The 15,270-nt window shown below is 43.8% G+C and overlaps 1 protein-coding gene across 4 annotated transcripts; it reads right to left on the minus strand.

Moving 5' to 3' along the window:
* Positions 1-5,760: 5,760 nt before the first annotated feature.
* Positions 5,761-14,843, minus strand: SEC11A (SEC11 homolog A, signal peptidase complex subunit). Of its 4 annotated transcripts, XR_009959373.1 has the most exons (7): positions 14,717-14,843; positions 14,440-14,549; positions 12,054-12,203; positions 8,135-8,254; positions 6,906-6,985; positions 6,413-6,470; positions 6,217-6,247 (listed from the first exon to the last, which is right to left on the minus strand). XR_009959373.1 is itself a non-coding variant. In XM_062583325.1 (6 exons), the coding sequence occupies exons 1-6, from the start codon at positions 14,765-14,767 to the stop codon at positions 6,197-6,199; spliced, it is 540 nt and encodes a 179-aa protein (XP_062439309.1). In that variant the 5' UTR covers positions 14,768-14,843; the 3' UTR covers positions 5,761-6,196. The 4 variants fall into 4 exon arrangements, 3 of the variants coding, with proteins under 3 accessions (XP_062439309.1, XP_062439311.1, XP_062439310.1); XM_062583325.1 differs by lacking the exon at positions 6,906-6,985 and having other exon boundaries at positions 5,761-6,247; XM_062583327.1 differs by lacking the exons at positions 6,906-6,985; positions 14,440-14,549; positions 14,717-14,843 and adding an exon at positions 14,302-14,427 and having other exon boundaries at positions 5,761-6,247.
* Positions 14,844-15,270: the final 427 nt, after the last annotated feature.

Genomic DNA, 15,270 nt, shown 5'->3' on the forward strand with positions numbered 1-15,270 from the left:
CACTTACTCCATACGTGCTGGACATAGTACAAATAACTCCTTTGCAAGAAGATTTAGAAGGAAAAAAAATCTTGTTTTCTTGCAGGCAAATCCAAACCTAACTCAGAAATGTCCCAACTAGAATTATGGGGCAGAAATCTGACATTCCAGTTTGATTGAATTGAGGTTTAGAGAGATTAAATTGAAGTTTGTTTTCTCCACATTATTTTTTACTTTTAGCTCTCTGAAACCTGAAACCCTCTAAGGCTAGTTTCTATAGGAGAGAGAAGGATTGGAAAGGAAAGGCAACAGCTTGGCAGAGAAAGCTCCAGAAGTGTATTTTAAATTATTAAACAGAATGAGCAGAAAAGTCAAGAGATGAGGAACTGGGGAAAGAGAGCAAAAGCTAGAGAACATGTCAGCTCCATCCTACATTGCAGAGAGTGCATTTCTAGTCTGTCCTTAATTAGACTGTTCTTATCCGTGGAGATATTTGATTTTCTCCGATGTGCAGAGAACATAGTTGAGGTTGCTAAATCAAACAGTCAGAGGACAGGACCTACCAGAACTGAAAGTGTGTATGAACTGGCTCATGAGCAGGAATGGGTGCCACCTTTAACACATGATTTCATTCATGATGTGCTCAGCCAGCATGACCCAGCATGCAGCCAGGACCTGCAGTGCAGGGAAGCAGAGCTATGCATGAAGGAGGCTGGTGTCTGTTACAGAAATTGATAGGTGAGCACGGACAAGCCTACAGCAGGAAAAATGATGCTACTATGAAGAGCAGCTCCTCGTCAATGGATGGGCAGACCACCAACTGGTGGTGAAAGTACATGACTATGGCTACGTAGATTCAACAAGGTACATCTACCAGGAGAGCCACCTTGCCCCTTCCCATGTACTAACTACAGTACTCATCAGACTGCTTGGTGAGCTATTTCTGCAGGGACCTGCTGCTTTTGGAGGTGTAAGCAGGTTGAGCTGGCTGGGTACAGACTGGTACAGGATGGAAATATTGCAAGGGAAGGAAAAATGGAGCTAGACTCTTCCATCTTCTTGTCTATTGAAAGGACAAGAGGCAACAGGCACAGACTGAAATAAAAGAAATCCCATTTAAATGTAAGAAAAACTTATTACAATGAGGATGGTTAAACACTGGAACAGGTTGCCCAGAGAAGTTGTGGAGTCTTCATCTTTGAAGATATTCACAACCTGACTGGATAATACCCTGAGCAACCTGCTCTGAGTAACCCCTGACAGTGCTTTGAGCAGGAGGGTAGGACTAGATGATCTCCGGATGTCCCTTCCATTATTCTGTGATTTTATCATTCTGTGAAAAGGTAGAAGAGGCAGAAAGTATTAAATTGACTCAAACTGTAACTCACTGTAGGGACTGAAAATCACCTATTTCTCTTTTCTCAGCTGTCAGAACTAATTCTGCCTGACCCATCATCTACAATGTGTCATTACCAGGAGTTGCTGACATCAATGAGAACTGTGAATGCTTTGCATTTCCGGTATCACCCAAGCATACCTGGCAGTTTGAGGACTGGAACCAGGACACTCCTTATCTTATTCAGTCTCTGAGTCACAGACACTGTGTGGGTCTTCAGCCTGTGATCCATAAACATGAGGGATCTGGTTTGTATTTCCCTTGCTACCACACAGAAGCCACCTCCAAGTGACAGGCTCTGCCTTTCCCTCTCCTGGCATCTCAGCTCAGCCACTTCTATACAGTCAGGGACTTGCATTCCTGAACTTCTCCAGCACGAAGTGGTCTTCCAAACTTTTGTTTAAACCACCTATGGATAAGATATTGCCTTACAAACTATCTTTTGAGAAAATACAGCTGGCGTGCTTGGACTTCAGCAGCAGGAAAACCATCATAAAGTTTACGGTCTCAGAAATTCAAATGATGGAAGTGCAGAGTGAGAATTACCCTGTCTTATTAAAGAAAGCATGCAACCGATCATCTTATACCTTCCACCCCTAGACACCCCTGCTAAGCGATATGCATTAGCAGATCTGAATGAAACAGTGTAATGCTTATTGCTGTTTAACCGATGACTGTGCATTCAAGCATCATTCACACACAAACGAAGACAGCCTTTGTCTCAAGGAGTTTCAATTTTCAGCACAGCTTATTCATTACGCCTCACAGCTGACCTCCCATCCATCATGTTTTTGCTTATGCATTTATCTCTGATGTGAAAAAGAGCAAAAAAAGTCTAGCAACAATTAGTAATATCCTAACATTACTTTGCTTTTCGAAACTGTTCCTTCCCACGAAGGAATCTGTGCATAGCAGAACTGTGTCTTGAACTGCGGATGTGATTGAACTGTAATTAGGCAATGAAATTGCCTACCAGAAAACCTGCTCTGTTTGGCTGTAACCACAACAGAGCCAGAGACAATCTTAGTTCTGACAGATTTTTTTCTTTCTGTGCCTTTATAAAACAGACCTTTCAACACCCACATACTTCGCAAACAAATCCCATTCCTGTTATGACACAAAGGTCTCCATCTTTCCTAAGCCATCCTAAGAATCTTAAGTCTCAAAGTTGTCGGAGCTGGCCAGACAGCTTACAGAAAGAGTGTCTTCACCAAAACAAAAGACACAAACACACAAAAATAAAACCAAAGACCACAGCTTGTTCTAACAGCAAAACCTCTGGCTCCCTGGGAGCACACCAGCACTTGCCAAACATTTCAGCATTAGCACCCAGCTGAACCAGAGATCCTGTGTGCTCTATAGCTTTTCTGCTCAGCAAAGCAGAATATAGAGACACGGATGGAGCCAGGAGCTCCTCTTTGTCATCCTGCCCCCACGTTCTCAGTTTTCAGTTTGTGCAGGCTCTTCCCCTGCACCCTCCCTTCTCACTGTGGCAAGAAAGGTGTTACATTGATGCAGGAGGTGAGGTAGGAAGCAGCGCAGGAGTCAGTGGGCGTCCGAACTGTGAACGGATTAACTGGTTATTTATCCTCACTCTAATTAGAGCCAACATTTCATTTCACGACTGCAGATAACATACAGAGCCATGTTCTCAACTACTCTGAGATGAAAATAGACAGGACACAGGCCATAGAGACAGCTTCTCAGATTTCACACCAGCCCCGGCCCCTGAGAGTCTCTGATTTAGAGCAATCAGTTCTGTTCTTAAAGTGTCTGCAAATCAAAAGAACAAAACCAAATCACATCGAGGCTGGACTGTAGCAGCCTTTATCTCATCCTTTACCCCAATCCCTCTGCATTTTTTAAACTCTTCCTGCCAAATGCAGAGCTCAGCTACTTCACGCACAGTCCTGGAAGAGCAAGGCTGAGAAAGTTGCACTTGCCTGCAAGTGCCCCTGCCCACCTGCCAAACAGCATTGATCTCCTGGGAAGATGAGGCTTATAGGTTTCCAACTTTAATTGGTTATTCTGTTTTGCTTGGACCCTTCTGGTTCGTAGTCCCATTCCAGCATGCGCTCACGCTGTAGTGAAAGCAAAGATTAAGACTTGGCCTGAACACTTTCTCTGGCAACGCTGGGCTCTGCGACTGTGGGACAGGCTCATCCCACGGTTGCACTGAGTGCATATGCTCAGCTACTTCGACTGCTGACACCTGCTGCCAGTAACCAGCAACACCCAGCAGGGTGATCTTGCCAAAGGCAAGACGGACATATGATTATTTCCAAACATGTAAAATGACCATTTCTTTTCTCTTAGAGCCGATGTTCAGAAGATGCACTTTAAAGAGCTAATCCTTGCATCCTCAGCAATCATAAATTCTTTGTATTTTTACCTTTTGTGTTACTGTCACTGAGTTAATTTAACAACTGCTTTTCTGTGCTTAGATTTTTGCAAAACGTGTGAAAGTGAGAGGACTCAGAGAACAGCTACAGCAGCACTTTCAGCAACTTTTCATTGAGAGGTGTTGATTAGCAGGTTTCAGAAGTGCAGTCTTTTATATGTTTCCAAGTTAATAAAATTGCTTATGCACAAAAACAGTTCAACCTAAAGACAAAGTAGATGTGGTGCAAACTTGAGGAACAGAGACTATCTGTAAGTGCAGAAATGTTGCTCAAAGTCCTCAGGAAGAGTTTCACGGTGACAGCAGCCCATGAAAAGGTATTTTGTGTTCCCTTACTGCTGTCTGGGTTTAGCTTTTGACAATACATCCCATCGATCACTTGAGCATTCTAGAGAAACTTTGTCTCCCAATTCTGTTCTCAAGGGCTTCAGCACTGGGAGCAGCAGATAGGGATTTCTATTAGTTTTTTAATACTAATTTATTATTACTCAAAGAGAGAAAAGCATGAGGCTCAATGCTAGAGGCAGGACTGGTGTGCAGGCTCTTTGCAGCTTCCTAAACATAAGATAAAATTTTGCTTCACCCTACCTAGGGAACAAACCATATGGTTTGCACAACCTTGCCGTATCCATGTTGGGATGCCACGGGTCAACACAGCTATTGAGCATTAAATAAAATAGCAGAGCTGTCAGCTGAGCAAGCAGTGGTCCCTGTGGACACAACTAACAGCACAGGGTGAGCCCAAAGCAAAACACAATATGCATACAGAAGAAACTATGTAAATACACCATTAACACCCCACTGGGCTTTGTCCTTGCCATTCCCGACTGCTTTTACACTGCCTGAGTGTATGGCAGAAGTCCATTTTAGACCATTTTAATGGTCCTTTTTGATGTGCAGTCTTGGAAAAATCACAAAGAACGAACAAAGATGCAGTGAAACGCACCTAAAGTAACTATTGGCAGTGTTGCACTGTCTGTAGTACTGCAAGATCAAGAGGACTTGATTGTTAATCCAGGGAAAGAAAAGACAGATGTGGAGGAGATGGGCTCCTGCTGCCAGGAGCAAGCCTTCCTAGCAAGACAACGGTAAGCAAGCTGCACAAGAGAGTCAGGCAGTCTTAGCAGGAAGCAGCAATGGCACTAAGGCCCCAGGGACTTCTCCTGTGAAGATATGCCCTTGCGAATGGGAAGCAAAATGTCGTAAGTCAGTACAGACACCATAGAGGTAAGCTATAAAGGTGACTCACTCAACGCAAGTAGCACAAATTAATAGAAAAGCAGTTAACTTCAGAGCCTCTGCCCTGTACCTCTACCTCAGGCTCTCCTCTGACACCACATCTACACAAGCAGATCTCTTTCCAGACTAAGAACCCCAGGAAAAAACAAACAAAACAAACAAACAAACAAAAAACACTGTTGCAGCTGGTGGGAAGAGGTTTCTCCTTTCAAATCTTGGGGCAGTGCAGCTTTCTAGTGAGGTGTAAGACGTGGCCAGCTGTGGAGATCATCAGGAACACAAACCCCCATTTCCAAAACAAAGAAAATTTGTCTTTTGCATCCTACTTCTCTAATAGCCCCTGCCCCAGAGCTGTGGGTATTTCCCATCCCAATTATTCTGTTACCTTGTGCCACACTGAATGCTTACGGTAGTCACTGCATTTCTCGACATCGTTTCTTTCAGCAATGCAAGAGGTAATCTCTTTCCATCTTCTTCCCAAAACACCTTGGGGTCCTTAAGCACATTAATTTAACGTGATTTACAGAAACACAGATATTGAACTGATCTACAGCTAAGGACTGCTTATTGTCCCAAAAGCAGCAAAAGCAGCAGCTACTATTGTTCAGTAAAGAGGAGACAAGTTAATTCATTAGGCTCTGAAAAATCAGTCTGCAAGGCAAAGTCCATGTACGCCCCAGGGAAGCTGGGCATTAAGAAGCTGCATTCAGCAGGGGAATAAGGAAGAATGTGGCAGGGCTCACACTTGGCCAGATGCAAAAATCTTTATTCCAGTTCTGAATTGGAAAAAGTACCACCTGCTTAGATAATCTTTTGACAGTTCAGACAGCACAGGGAGAGGTCATGCTTGCCCAGTGGAGGCAGGACTTGGAGGACAGAGTCCTGTAGGCACTGAGAGGAAGCTCAGCTTCAAAGTACAAACACTGAACAATTTGGCTTAAACTTTTAATATAAAAACTCACTGATGTACAAAAATGCTAAAATGTGACAAACCATTGGAAATACTGTGATAACATTCGTCCTTACGCAGTAAAAAAAACCCAAAACAAAACAAACCCAAACTGGAAAGAAGCTTTGAAATGTATGTTTTCTTCTTCCTCCCCACACATCAGACCGTCATCTACTTAAAAGGTTCATCTACAAAAACATGGCATCTTCACTATGAACTTCAGTGCAACGGGCTACTCTCGATGGACCAGCACAAATAAACCCAGTAAAAAGAGGACTGCATACTGTAAGAGAAAGTAGGAGAGTCAAGAGCGTGCATTCACATCTAAAGATGCAGTAACAGCAGCAAATGTACAGAGCAAACAGTTCTGGCTGTATGTATGGGAAGTTCTCACAAAGTAATTTCAGCTGAGGAGGGAGAAGGAAGAGGGGAATGAACCAGCTCTTACCTTAAATTTTGGATAGTCATTCATTAAGATAGTCACTATTCCAATATAGGGGACAAATCTATAAGGAAAAAAGTTTTATTAAAATAAACTATTCAAGGGTGAATATGGACAAGCAATGTCCTGACACTGCACAAAGGAAGTGCCATTTAAGTGTGCTTTGTCTAAGTCAAGCACTCCGGTCAACAGGGTTAGGACTTCTCCCTCCCAAGCACCAAGCAGGGAAGACATGTGAGCTGGAGGGGGGCGTGGGGGGGTGGCACTGAGTGAATATCCTATCCCCAGGGCATGTTTTGACCTATGCCTTTCTTGGCAGGGGCTCTGAAGCAGGCTGCTTTCCTCCCTGCCTAGTTTTGAGTCCTTTATCTCTCTGCTGGTATAACTAGCTATTCTTTCCTATGTCAGCATCAATCTTTTTTAAGATTCTTGGCACTCAAGGGCTCAATGGCATCTTGAAGTAATCAGACCTAATTAGGTAGTGCTAGAAAAACATTACCCGTTTCACCCAATGCTCCCTTGCTTGTATCTTCAAACAGGCTGGCTTTTCTTTAAGGCCACTGTAAATGGAGCAGAGATCTGAAAGGCGAGAAGGGACTTTCTCCTAAGCTGTTCTTTTGGATCAAACAAGGTACAGTCATTCAAATTATTCCTTGTTACATATGGTGCGCTGCAAAGGAATTCAGTCAGCTTAGAGAGTCACCACCTGCAGCTTGTCACTGACTGCTCATCCTACTTTCCCCAGTTCCTTTTAGCACGGTAAACCCACATCCAGGTGCCAGCAAGTTTCTAGGAGCAAACATTGAAAATAAAACATTGGTGTGGCACGAGCAGGAGGAAAGGGGTAATCAGTGTCAGGTTCGCAAAAAAAATTGATTCAAGATAAAAGAACCACAGTGGAGCTGCCTTGGGATAGAGGAATTCTGCACAGAAACAGTTTTAGTTTGTAGGGTTCCCAGCAACCACTCTAGTTAAGATCAAAATATAAACAGCCCCACAACAGAGTCAGACCATCTACTTTCAATTATTTTAATCCATATGCTCTTGATGTTTAAAGTGATGTGCCTATCCACGATTTGGGTTATTGAAAAAACTTAAGGGTGAACTTTTTATAGCTTTTTAGTGCAATTATCAGGAAGAACGGGTTTTGTCAGCATTGCAGATAGTGTAGCTCTTTCATCTAATTGAAGAAAGTCCTCAGGAGAAAGGACAACTCAAAAAAAAGAAAAAAAGAAAAGAAAAAAGCAAGCTGTGGAGATTAAAAATGAGCGGTAGTTTCCTCCTGTGAGGGGGAGGAAAGAATTATTTAGTAAGCAGGCTCTTAAGTTCTCTGTTACTTCTGATGAGAACATATAGCATTTCAGCACCTGATTGTGCACACAAGGGATTCGACATTAGAAATTCAGATCTCGCTTGCCTGGAAAGACTGTGATTTGCAGAAGAGTTTTGATGAAAATTCTGATCACACCTTAATGCCTGAGTGTGCACTGCCTTTGCATTGGTGTCCATTCAGCATCAAAATCTCAGAATGCAGCTCACAGCTTGATAAGTAAGGACTTAAGCCAAGCTCAGAACTGAATTACTTTCGACTCTCCACATTACCTTTTGAAATGCTTTTGCCCAGCTCACATAAAACCCAGCAGGGAGAGCTCAACAGAAGAGAGGCATTAACAGAAGGCATTGGGGGAAGGCACTGTAATGAGCTGCATCATTCTCAACTTCACTTACCCTCTTGCTCTTCCTACTACATCCTTTTTCTCCAGCCAGTGCTGCCCTTGTTTGTACAGCCCTCTGTCATCAACAGCATTATTGTCTCCCTTTGTCAAAAATTTGATGTCACCATTTTGCCTAGCAAAGATACGAAAGCCAGTTAGGGGAGGAAAAAAGACTTAACAGTTGTTCTAGAACAAGCACATAGAAACTAACACAAAGATACCAGAAGCGATCATGTCCTAGATGTTCAAGGAGAATGAAATAGGGAAACTCACTCTGTTAAATACAGCAGAAAGCCAACTGTTTGGAAAAAAAAAAAACACAAACAAAAGAATGAATTCTGGCCCCAGCCAAGCTCAACACAGAGCAGCTTTCCTGCAGAGCCGGAACACGTTGCATGTTCCTGCAACATGATAAAACGTATCTAGTAAAGGTGCAGCTATCATGTCTCTTTGCATTTGATTTCTCTTCTGTTGATGCTTCTTTTGCTTTATATACAAATGTTGGGCTGTGCTCTACGCTGCCATGAGATTCCTGGGTTAAAACAGACAGTTCTATTCAGCAGTGGCCTGAATCTTAGAAATAATTAGAAAAGGGGAACAGAACTAAACAGAGGATCCCATTACAATAGTGTATGAACTCATGACGTGCCTACATCTTGAAAACTTTGTGCACTCCCCACATCCTTTTTTGAAATGGAGAAAAGAACTGGAAAAGGTTTAAAACAGAGAGCAAGGGCATTCAAAAGCCTGGAACCACTTCCATAAAAAAAGACTTTGGATGCTTCAGCCTGGAAAAGACAGAATTGATGGGAGATAAGACAGTAGCCTATAAAATCATAAATAATACAGACAGCAACAAGAGTTTTTCACTGCCTCTTCTGATACAAGATCTAGGGAGCATCAAACAAAGCTAAGGGGTAACAGGTTAAAACAAGCAAGAGAAGGTGCTGTGCACAACTAACATGGTGCATACCGTAGCCATGCCTTTCTGCAGGGGGATCTTTTGGATGCAAAAAAAATGCCACCAGTTCAAAAAGTGACCATGTATCCTGTGTTAAAAAAAAAAAAAATCTTTGAGGGTTATTTGAGGATATTGATGGGAAATACCCACAGCTTTTGGGTAGGGGCTATATGGAACTACCACTTCTTGCTCAAAATTGTAATTTGCAGGAGATGAGGAAATTATCACTGCACATTCTCTCTAGTATTTAATTTGTTCTTAGATGGCTGTTAGCTACTCAGAAATAGGATCCTGGAGCAGATAGACCTTTGCTTTGATCTGGGCACAATTGCTGTTACGCTCTTAGCTTTATACATCATGTTATTTAGCCTTCCCCAGACATTTCTATTCAGCTTGCTGGACTCCCAGCAATGCTTGTTTCTAAGCTGCAGTTTGCATAACTACTTGGGGATCAGCTGGCGACTGTCATCTCCCCATGGCATCTGAAGGCACATGCTGAGCAGGAGTGTTCTTGCTGCTTGGTTTTGTTGGCTTACTCACAGAAATGACAGATCAAGTACAACACAGGAAGACATGCAAAAGATCTTCAGAGCTTGTGCTATTTTCATCATGCCTGAATACCAGTGTGTGCTCCTTGACATGAGAAGCTTGAAAACAAACAAACAAACAAACACACATCTCTTCAAAGCACCTTTGGCTCACAGTTTTGGAACAGCAAATGCTCTAGGAGCTTAGAGATACAGTTTGGAAAAAGATGGAGACACCCAAAAGTGCAGATAATGTAGTTTCAACTCTGAAGACTGATGTGTGAAATCTTATTGAGCCGATTTCAGTGCTCTATTGCATATCAGCCCACAGCCAAGTAGCTCTGCCGTCTGAAAAGCAAATGAAATCTAGTCTGGCTTTCCTGCATTAAAACCACTAACTACATTTTGACTGCAGACTCCATGTTTAGTGACAAAAAATGAACCTAATTTGGCTCTGAACAAATAAGAAAAGGCCAGTAGGTAGAAAACATTTTCTCTGTGAAACAGAGCTGAATGCAAATTGGAGTCAGTTACCATATAATCAAGTAGAACAGAGTACTCAGCTTTCCTTCATTTTGACACTCCCATCAGCTTTCACAGAGACTTTTCACAGTTAGTTTTCATTTCAGTCCACAAATACAGAAAGAAATTGCAAAGCACAACTAGCCATTCAGAGAATACTCTCCAATTCCAAATTGTCATCAGATAAATATTCCTTACCTAGTGAAAGGAGTGACTGATAACTCACAATCCTGCCTTCAGCACTCAACTTTAGTTCACAGTACTCATTTTTCAGTTGTATCTTTACTAACAGAAAGATTTTTTTTGTAATGAAATCCGAAATACTGGGGAGTGGATCAACTTCACAGAATCTAGGACTGATACTATTTTCCTGCTATGCTTTGCAGAAAGGACCTAATTTTTCTTAAGAGCTAGTGTTGAGGTAGAGCCAGAAAAAAAAAAAAAGAAAAAAAAAAGAAAGAAGAAGAAGGGTGAGGACTATCTGGAAATGAACTGTAGCATAGAGCACACATTTCTGTTTCTCTCCTTCCCCTGCACGGGCTGAGGGCAAAGGGAAAGACCTTGACTTTTCTTCCCACTTCAGTAATCGCTCCAAGCAGCAGAACAGGGGCCCACCTGAGCCATCAGCACGTAATAAGGGAGAAAGTAGTATTTTACCTAATGAGCTCCCAAGATATCTCAAGAAATGCACATGCACCATCTGATATCAGTCACCACATATGCTGACCTTATTTTTAAATTAAGTATCAGACAGAAATATCTTCACTTTGCAAACTAAGTGGTTGTTAAAAATTTAGTACAGAATAATCTGAACAGCAAAGAATCTGGTTGTCTAACGCAAGGCAGCTTGCTCGCATCCAGGATTTAAGCTGCCTGAAGCTGGCTGACCTTGAAGTTGGGCCAGGCAAATGGTCTAGATGTCCCAAAAGCTGTGGCTGCTATCAACGCTTGGGGAAGGGATCCTCTCTATCCTACCAACCCAATTTGGCTACAGCAATCCTCAAATGCCACCTTTACATGTGACTCAAGTGATTCACTGAATGTAGGAACTGATCTCTCAGTTCTGGTATAGCTCCAGTTCATTCATAAGGCAGCACTCAGCAGGAACAGATGCTGAGACCTCATCCAACTGTTGTCCTCAGAGGTGACTTCAGGAAATAGGGATTCAGTTCAAGATTTACTTTTCACTCAAATTCCTCACAGGGTTGGCCTATACCCACACAAACTGTCCCTGTGCGGTCACTGTTGCATCTTCCTGGACCAGCAAAATAGAAAGGCTCGCAGAGAAAGCCTCATCTGGAAAAGTAAACCCTGTGCAGCAATCATCCCAGAATAATCACATTTCATTCCTGCAGACCAAGTTTCAGAAACATACCCGGGAAACATTTTGAGAATGAACAGTACACATACAGTGCAGCATGTCTACGGACTCTGAATAGAGTAACACAAATCTTCCTACAGAGAAGGAAACTTCACACAGGAACACCCTGCCTATGTATGACAATGGGAACCAGAACCATGACAAAGCAGCTTTAAAATAATGCATGCTGTATACAAAATATCTTTCTTCCTGTAAGGTTCTAGCGCTACAGACAAGAGTCACTTCACACACCCAAATGTAGCCTCATCTAGGGGAGACATCGCAGCAACATTACTTAGCAGTTTGGGATGGAAATGAGGGCACAGACAACGTTAAGTTATACGGGGAGATCAGGAAACTGGGACTGATTCCCCAGCTTCTTAATCTTGCTAGACAGTCTTTAGAGCAAAGCAAAAGAGAAAGATTTCATTGGGCTGAAATTCTAAATTGCTTCCTACAGCAGCTGGGTATTTGTTACTGAAGCTCCACTTACTCATTCACACCAAGATGAGCAAAGCCACAATTTAACATACGCAATACAGCCCCCATTTTCTAGACATACTTCTCATGGATTTTCAGGACCCGATGAACTATAGGAATTTCCCTTCCTTCTATCCTAAAGACCACGATTTCTCCCACTCTGATTGGATCTTCAATTCGGTTGGTTAAAAACAGGAGATCTCCTCTGTGAAATGCAGGCTCCATGCTGCCACTGAAAAAAAAAGAGCAGCAATTGAACAATATTTAAACACTTAGAATCAGGTTTTAAAGTTGACAGTCTTTGGAGAAAAATCTCAAAATAACTGTAATACAGAGGTCCTAAGACAACTAGATGGATTTGGAGATTGGGCCCATATCTCACCTCTATTACACTCAGATTTTCATCCACTATGCTAGCACAAGTTCAGGTTTGCTGGTAAAAGAGAAATGCATTTACAGTTTACCAAATAGGGAAAAGCTTCTGCTGCTCTTAATAATGAAAGGGCAGATGATAAGTGATATCTTCTCTACTCCTGAGCTCTTGATTGATAGTGTTACACTGGTAATACTGCAGTCCTCTTTCTTCAAAGTGTTTGAAAGCTTTGTTACAGGTAGATAGATGATCTTTGGGAACAAAGCACTCAAAGCATATGACTCTCACATTCCCATCTGGAACAGACAGACGGGTGTGCTAAAAATTTGTTATCATGATTCATTGCTTTGCTTAACTATCTCATTCCAGGCACTGCTATTCAAATTATTTTTTTATTGTCTTGTAAATGGCAATTGTTACAGAACACTTAACCTTCTTAATTTCAAACAAATTATACAGTACAAAAGGAAATAATGACCTTTAAGTACTGCATATATTCCTGCTTTATCTTAAAGACTGTGCAGAAGCTGCTATTCAGAGTACAAGATCACATCACCAAAGAAGGGATGTGACCTAACCGCCTCTGTCTTACTTGTTGGAAAAAGCTGCATGAAACATTTCTCACCTGTGCTTCACAGATCCATCAGGAGGGAAGAGGATACCACTTGTTTTTGTTTTCCGTGTGTGTTTTTTTTAATGGCATGCAGTAACTAACACTGCTATGCAAACACACTAAAGGATAATGCATCTATAGAACAGGATCTGTGAAACATCCACATAGTCAGATAGAGCCAGCATCTCATGGCTGCTCAAGAACTTCAATAATAGAAATTTGTTGTAATAAATAGGAAGATGTGAGCAACAATTCTGGTGCCTCCTGCATTCTATTAACGGGAAAGCAACATACAACATCTGAAATCATGTTCTAGTGTGAAGTGATATCCTATATTTTCAGTCATGTGTGTAGAAGGGGAGAGCTATGGGAACACAAAGCCATCATTCATAGGTGCATTCCTACACCTCACTAGAAGGCCAGGGAAAAACCCAAGAAATTATGAAAGAACACTTAGATGCAAGTAACACATTTTAAAGATGCAGTATCACATATACTAATGCTCAGCAGAGCTTTCAGCGAGCCCATTCCCATTTACAAAAATCTCCTCTCAACTAAGAGTTTACTTCCTGCAATCTCAATTGCAAAATCAATCTTGTTTCATTAATCAAGACTCAACACATACTCCAACTATTCAGCAGCAAGACAGGCAAATAATCATGACAGGAGATACTGGTGCATCTCAATGGTCTGCTACTCAAAGTTCTATTACGGTGAAGAGCTATTCACCATTTTGGGAAGACCAGTTTTACCACAAACTTTGCTTTCATACAGTGATGATCGCCCCCGAGCAATGGATTAATCCCTTGTGCCAGGCCCTCCATTTTAAGGCCTTCTTTTTTTACGACTGCTTTTGCCCATGCTGTCACACATTCTTCTCTGACACTTGTTAAAAATCAGAGGTGTCTGGGCTGAGCCATATTTCTTTCAAGTCTTTCCCATTCTTCTCTTTCCCCTTCTATCACATGTGAGTTAGCCAACTAAAAGCAGTTGAGCACAATGCAACTTTTAGGTAAGGCTACATGTTTTTCCTACCTACTTTCTCCTCCTCCACTTTTTTTTCTGTGTTATACTAGCTCACAAAGAGAGGCTCTTGCCTGTCAGGACCTGTCAGCTGTGGATGTAAAGCACAAGACAGAAATAAGAACCAGCGTCAGTAATCCCTTGCTGCCCAATCTCTCTAGAAACCACTTTCCGCTGGGACTGAACAGCCTTGAACGCTATCACCTCCGGGTTAGCGTTTCATGGCCCTTATTCAGTGTTTTGGCACACGGTGTATTTTTGAGAGTTGGGTTACCTCAGCATTCTCTGATTCATGTGGCCCAGGAGGTCAGACCCCCTTACCTTGGTATGGTATCGCTCAATGCACCCTCGGGACCCTTTTTAAACTCTTCTAGGTTATTTTTCTGACCCGCCTCAGCAGAGGTTTGCATGCTCAGGGAGGCCCCGGCCCGGCGCGCTGGCGCTCAGCAGGGCTTTTACCTCAGCACCACCACGATGGGGCTCTCGCTGCCCGTCACTACCATGAGCCCCTTCCAGATCATGAGGGCGGACGAGACGATCATGCCGAAGTTCAGCACCTGGTAGTAGAGCTGCAAGAAGGGAGGCGCCGTGTGAGGGGCGCCGCGGGAGGTGCCTCCCCGTGCCCCGCCGCCTCGCAGTCCTCACGGCCTCGCCGGGCCGCCTGCAGCCCCAGCCCCAGCCCCAGCCCCAGCCCCAGCCCCAGCCCCAGCCCCGCGCCCGCCGCCGCCGGCCGCACCTGCCGCTTGTTCATGCGCCGCACATCGTCCAGGAAGTCCAGCGAGAGCATCGCGGCGGCGGCGGCGGCGCCGGCGGGCGGCCCGGGACCGCCACTTCCACTTCCGCTTCCGCCCGCGCGCCCGCCGCTTCCGGTCCCGCCCGGCCGCGGGGGCGGGGCAGAGGGCGGGGCGGCCTCCGTGGGGGCGGGGCGATCTCCGCGGGGCGGGGCGGTGACGCGGCGGGGTGACCGGGGACAGGAGCGGTGACGTGGTGCGCGGGAGAGGACATGGAGGTGACAGGAACGGGAACGGAAGAGGTGCCGGGGAGATGACAGGAGAGGTGACACGAAGGTGTCACGGGAGGTGATAGGACAGGTAACAGGGGAGTGGCAGGAGCAGTGACAGGGGAGGTGGCATGGGGTGACAGCAGTGGTGACAGGGAGGTGATGTGGAGGCCACAGGTGTAGGACTGGTGGCGGGGAGATGGCCGGAGTGCTGGCAGGAGAGGTGACAGGACAGGTGGCAGAATTGGTGACAGGAGGTAGCAGGAAGTGAGAGGTAGGTGACAGGGGAA

The sequence above is a fragment of the Rhea pennata genome, chromosome 10, assembly GCF_028389875.1.
Source record: "Rhea pennata isolate bPtePen1 chromosome 10, bPtePen1.pri, whole genome shotgun sequence".
Classification (NCBI taxonomy): Eukaryota; Metazoa; Chordata; class Aves; order Rheiformes; family Rheidae; genus Rhea; species Rhea pennata.

What these genes read in the sequence shown, in the direction of transcription:
- SEC11A (XM_062583325.1), bottom strand. Translation starts at nt 14,767, where the DNA reads ATGCTCTCGCTGGACTTCCTGGACGATGTGCGGCGCATGAACAAGCGG. An exon ending in GGCGCATGAACAAGCGGCAG is followed by an intron (nt 14,550 to 14,716) that starts GTGCGGCCGGCG and finishes CCCTTCTTGCAG; the next exon opens with CTCTACTACCAGGTGCTGAA. An exon ending in ATGACTATCCAAAATTTAAG is followed by an intron (nt 6,248 to 6,412) that starts GTAAGAGCTGGT and finishes TTTCTCTTACAG; the next exon opens with TATGCAGTCCTCTTTTTACT.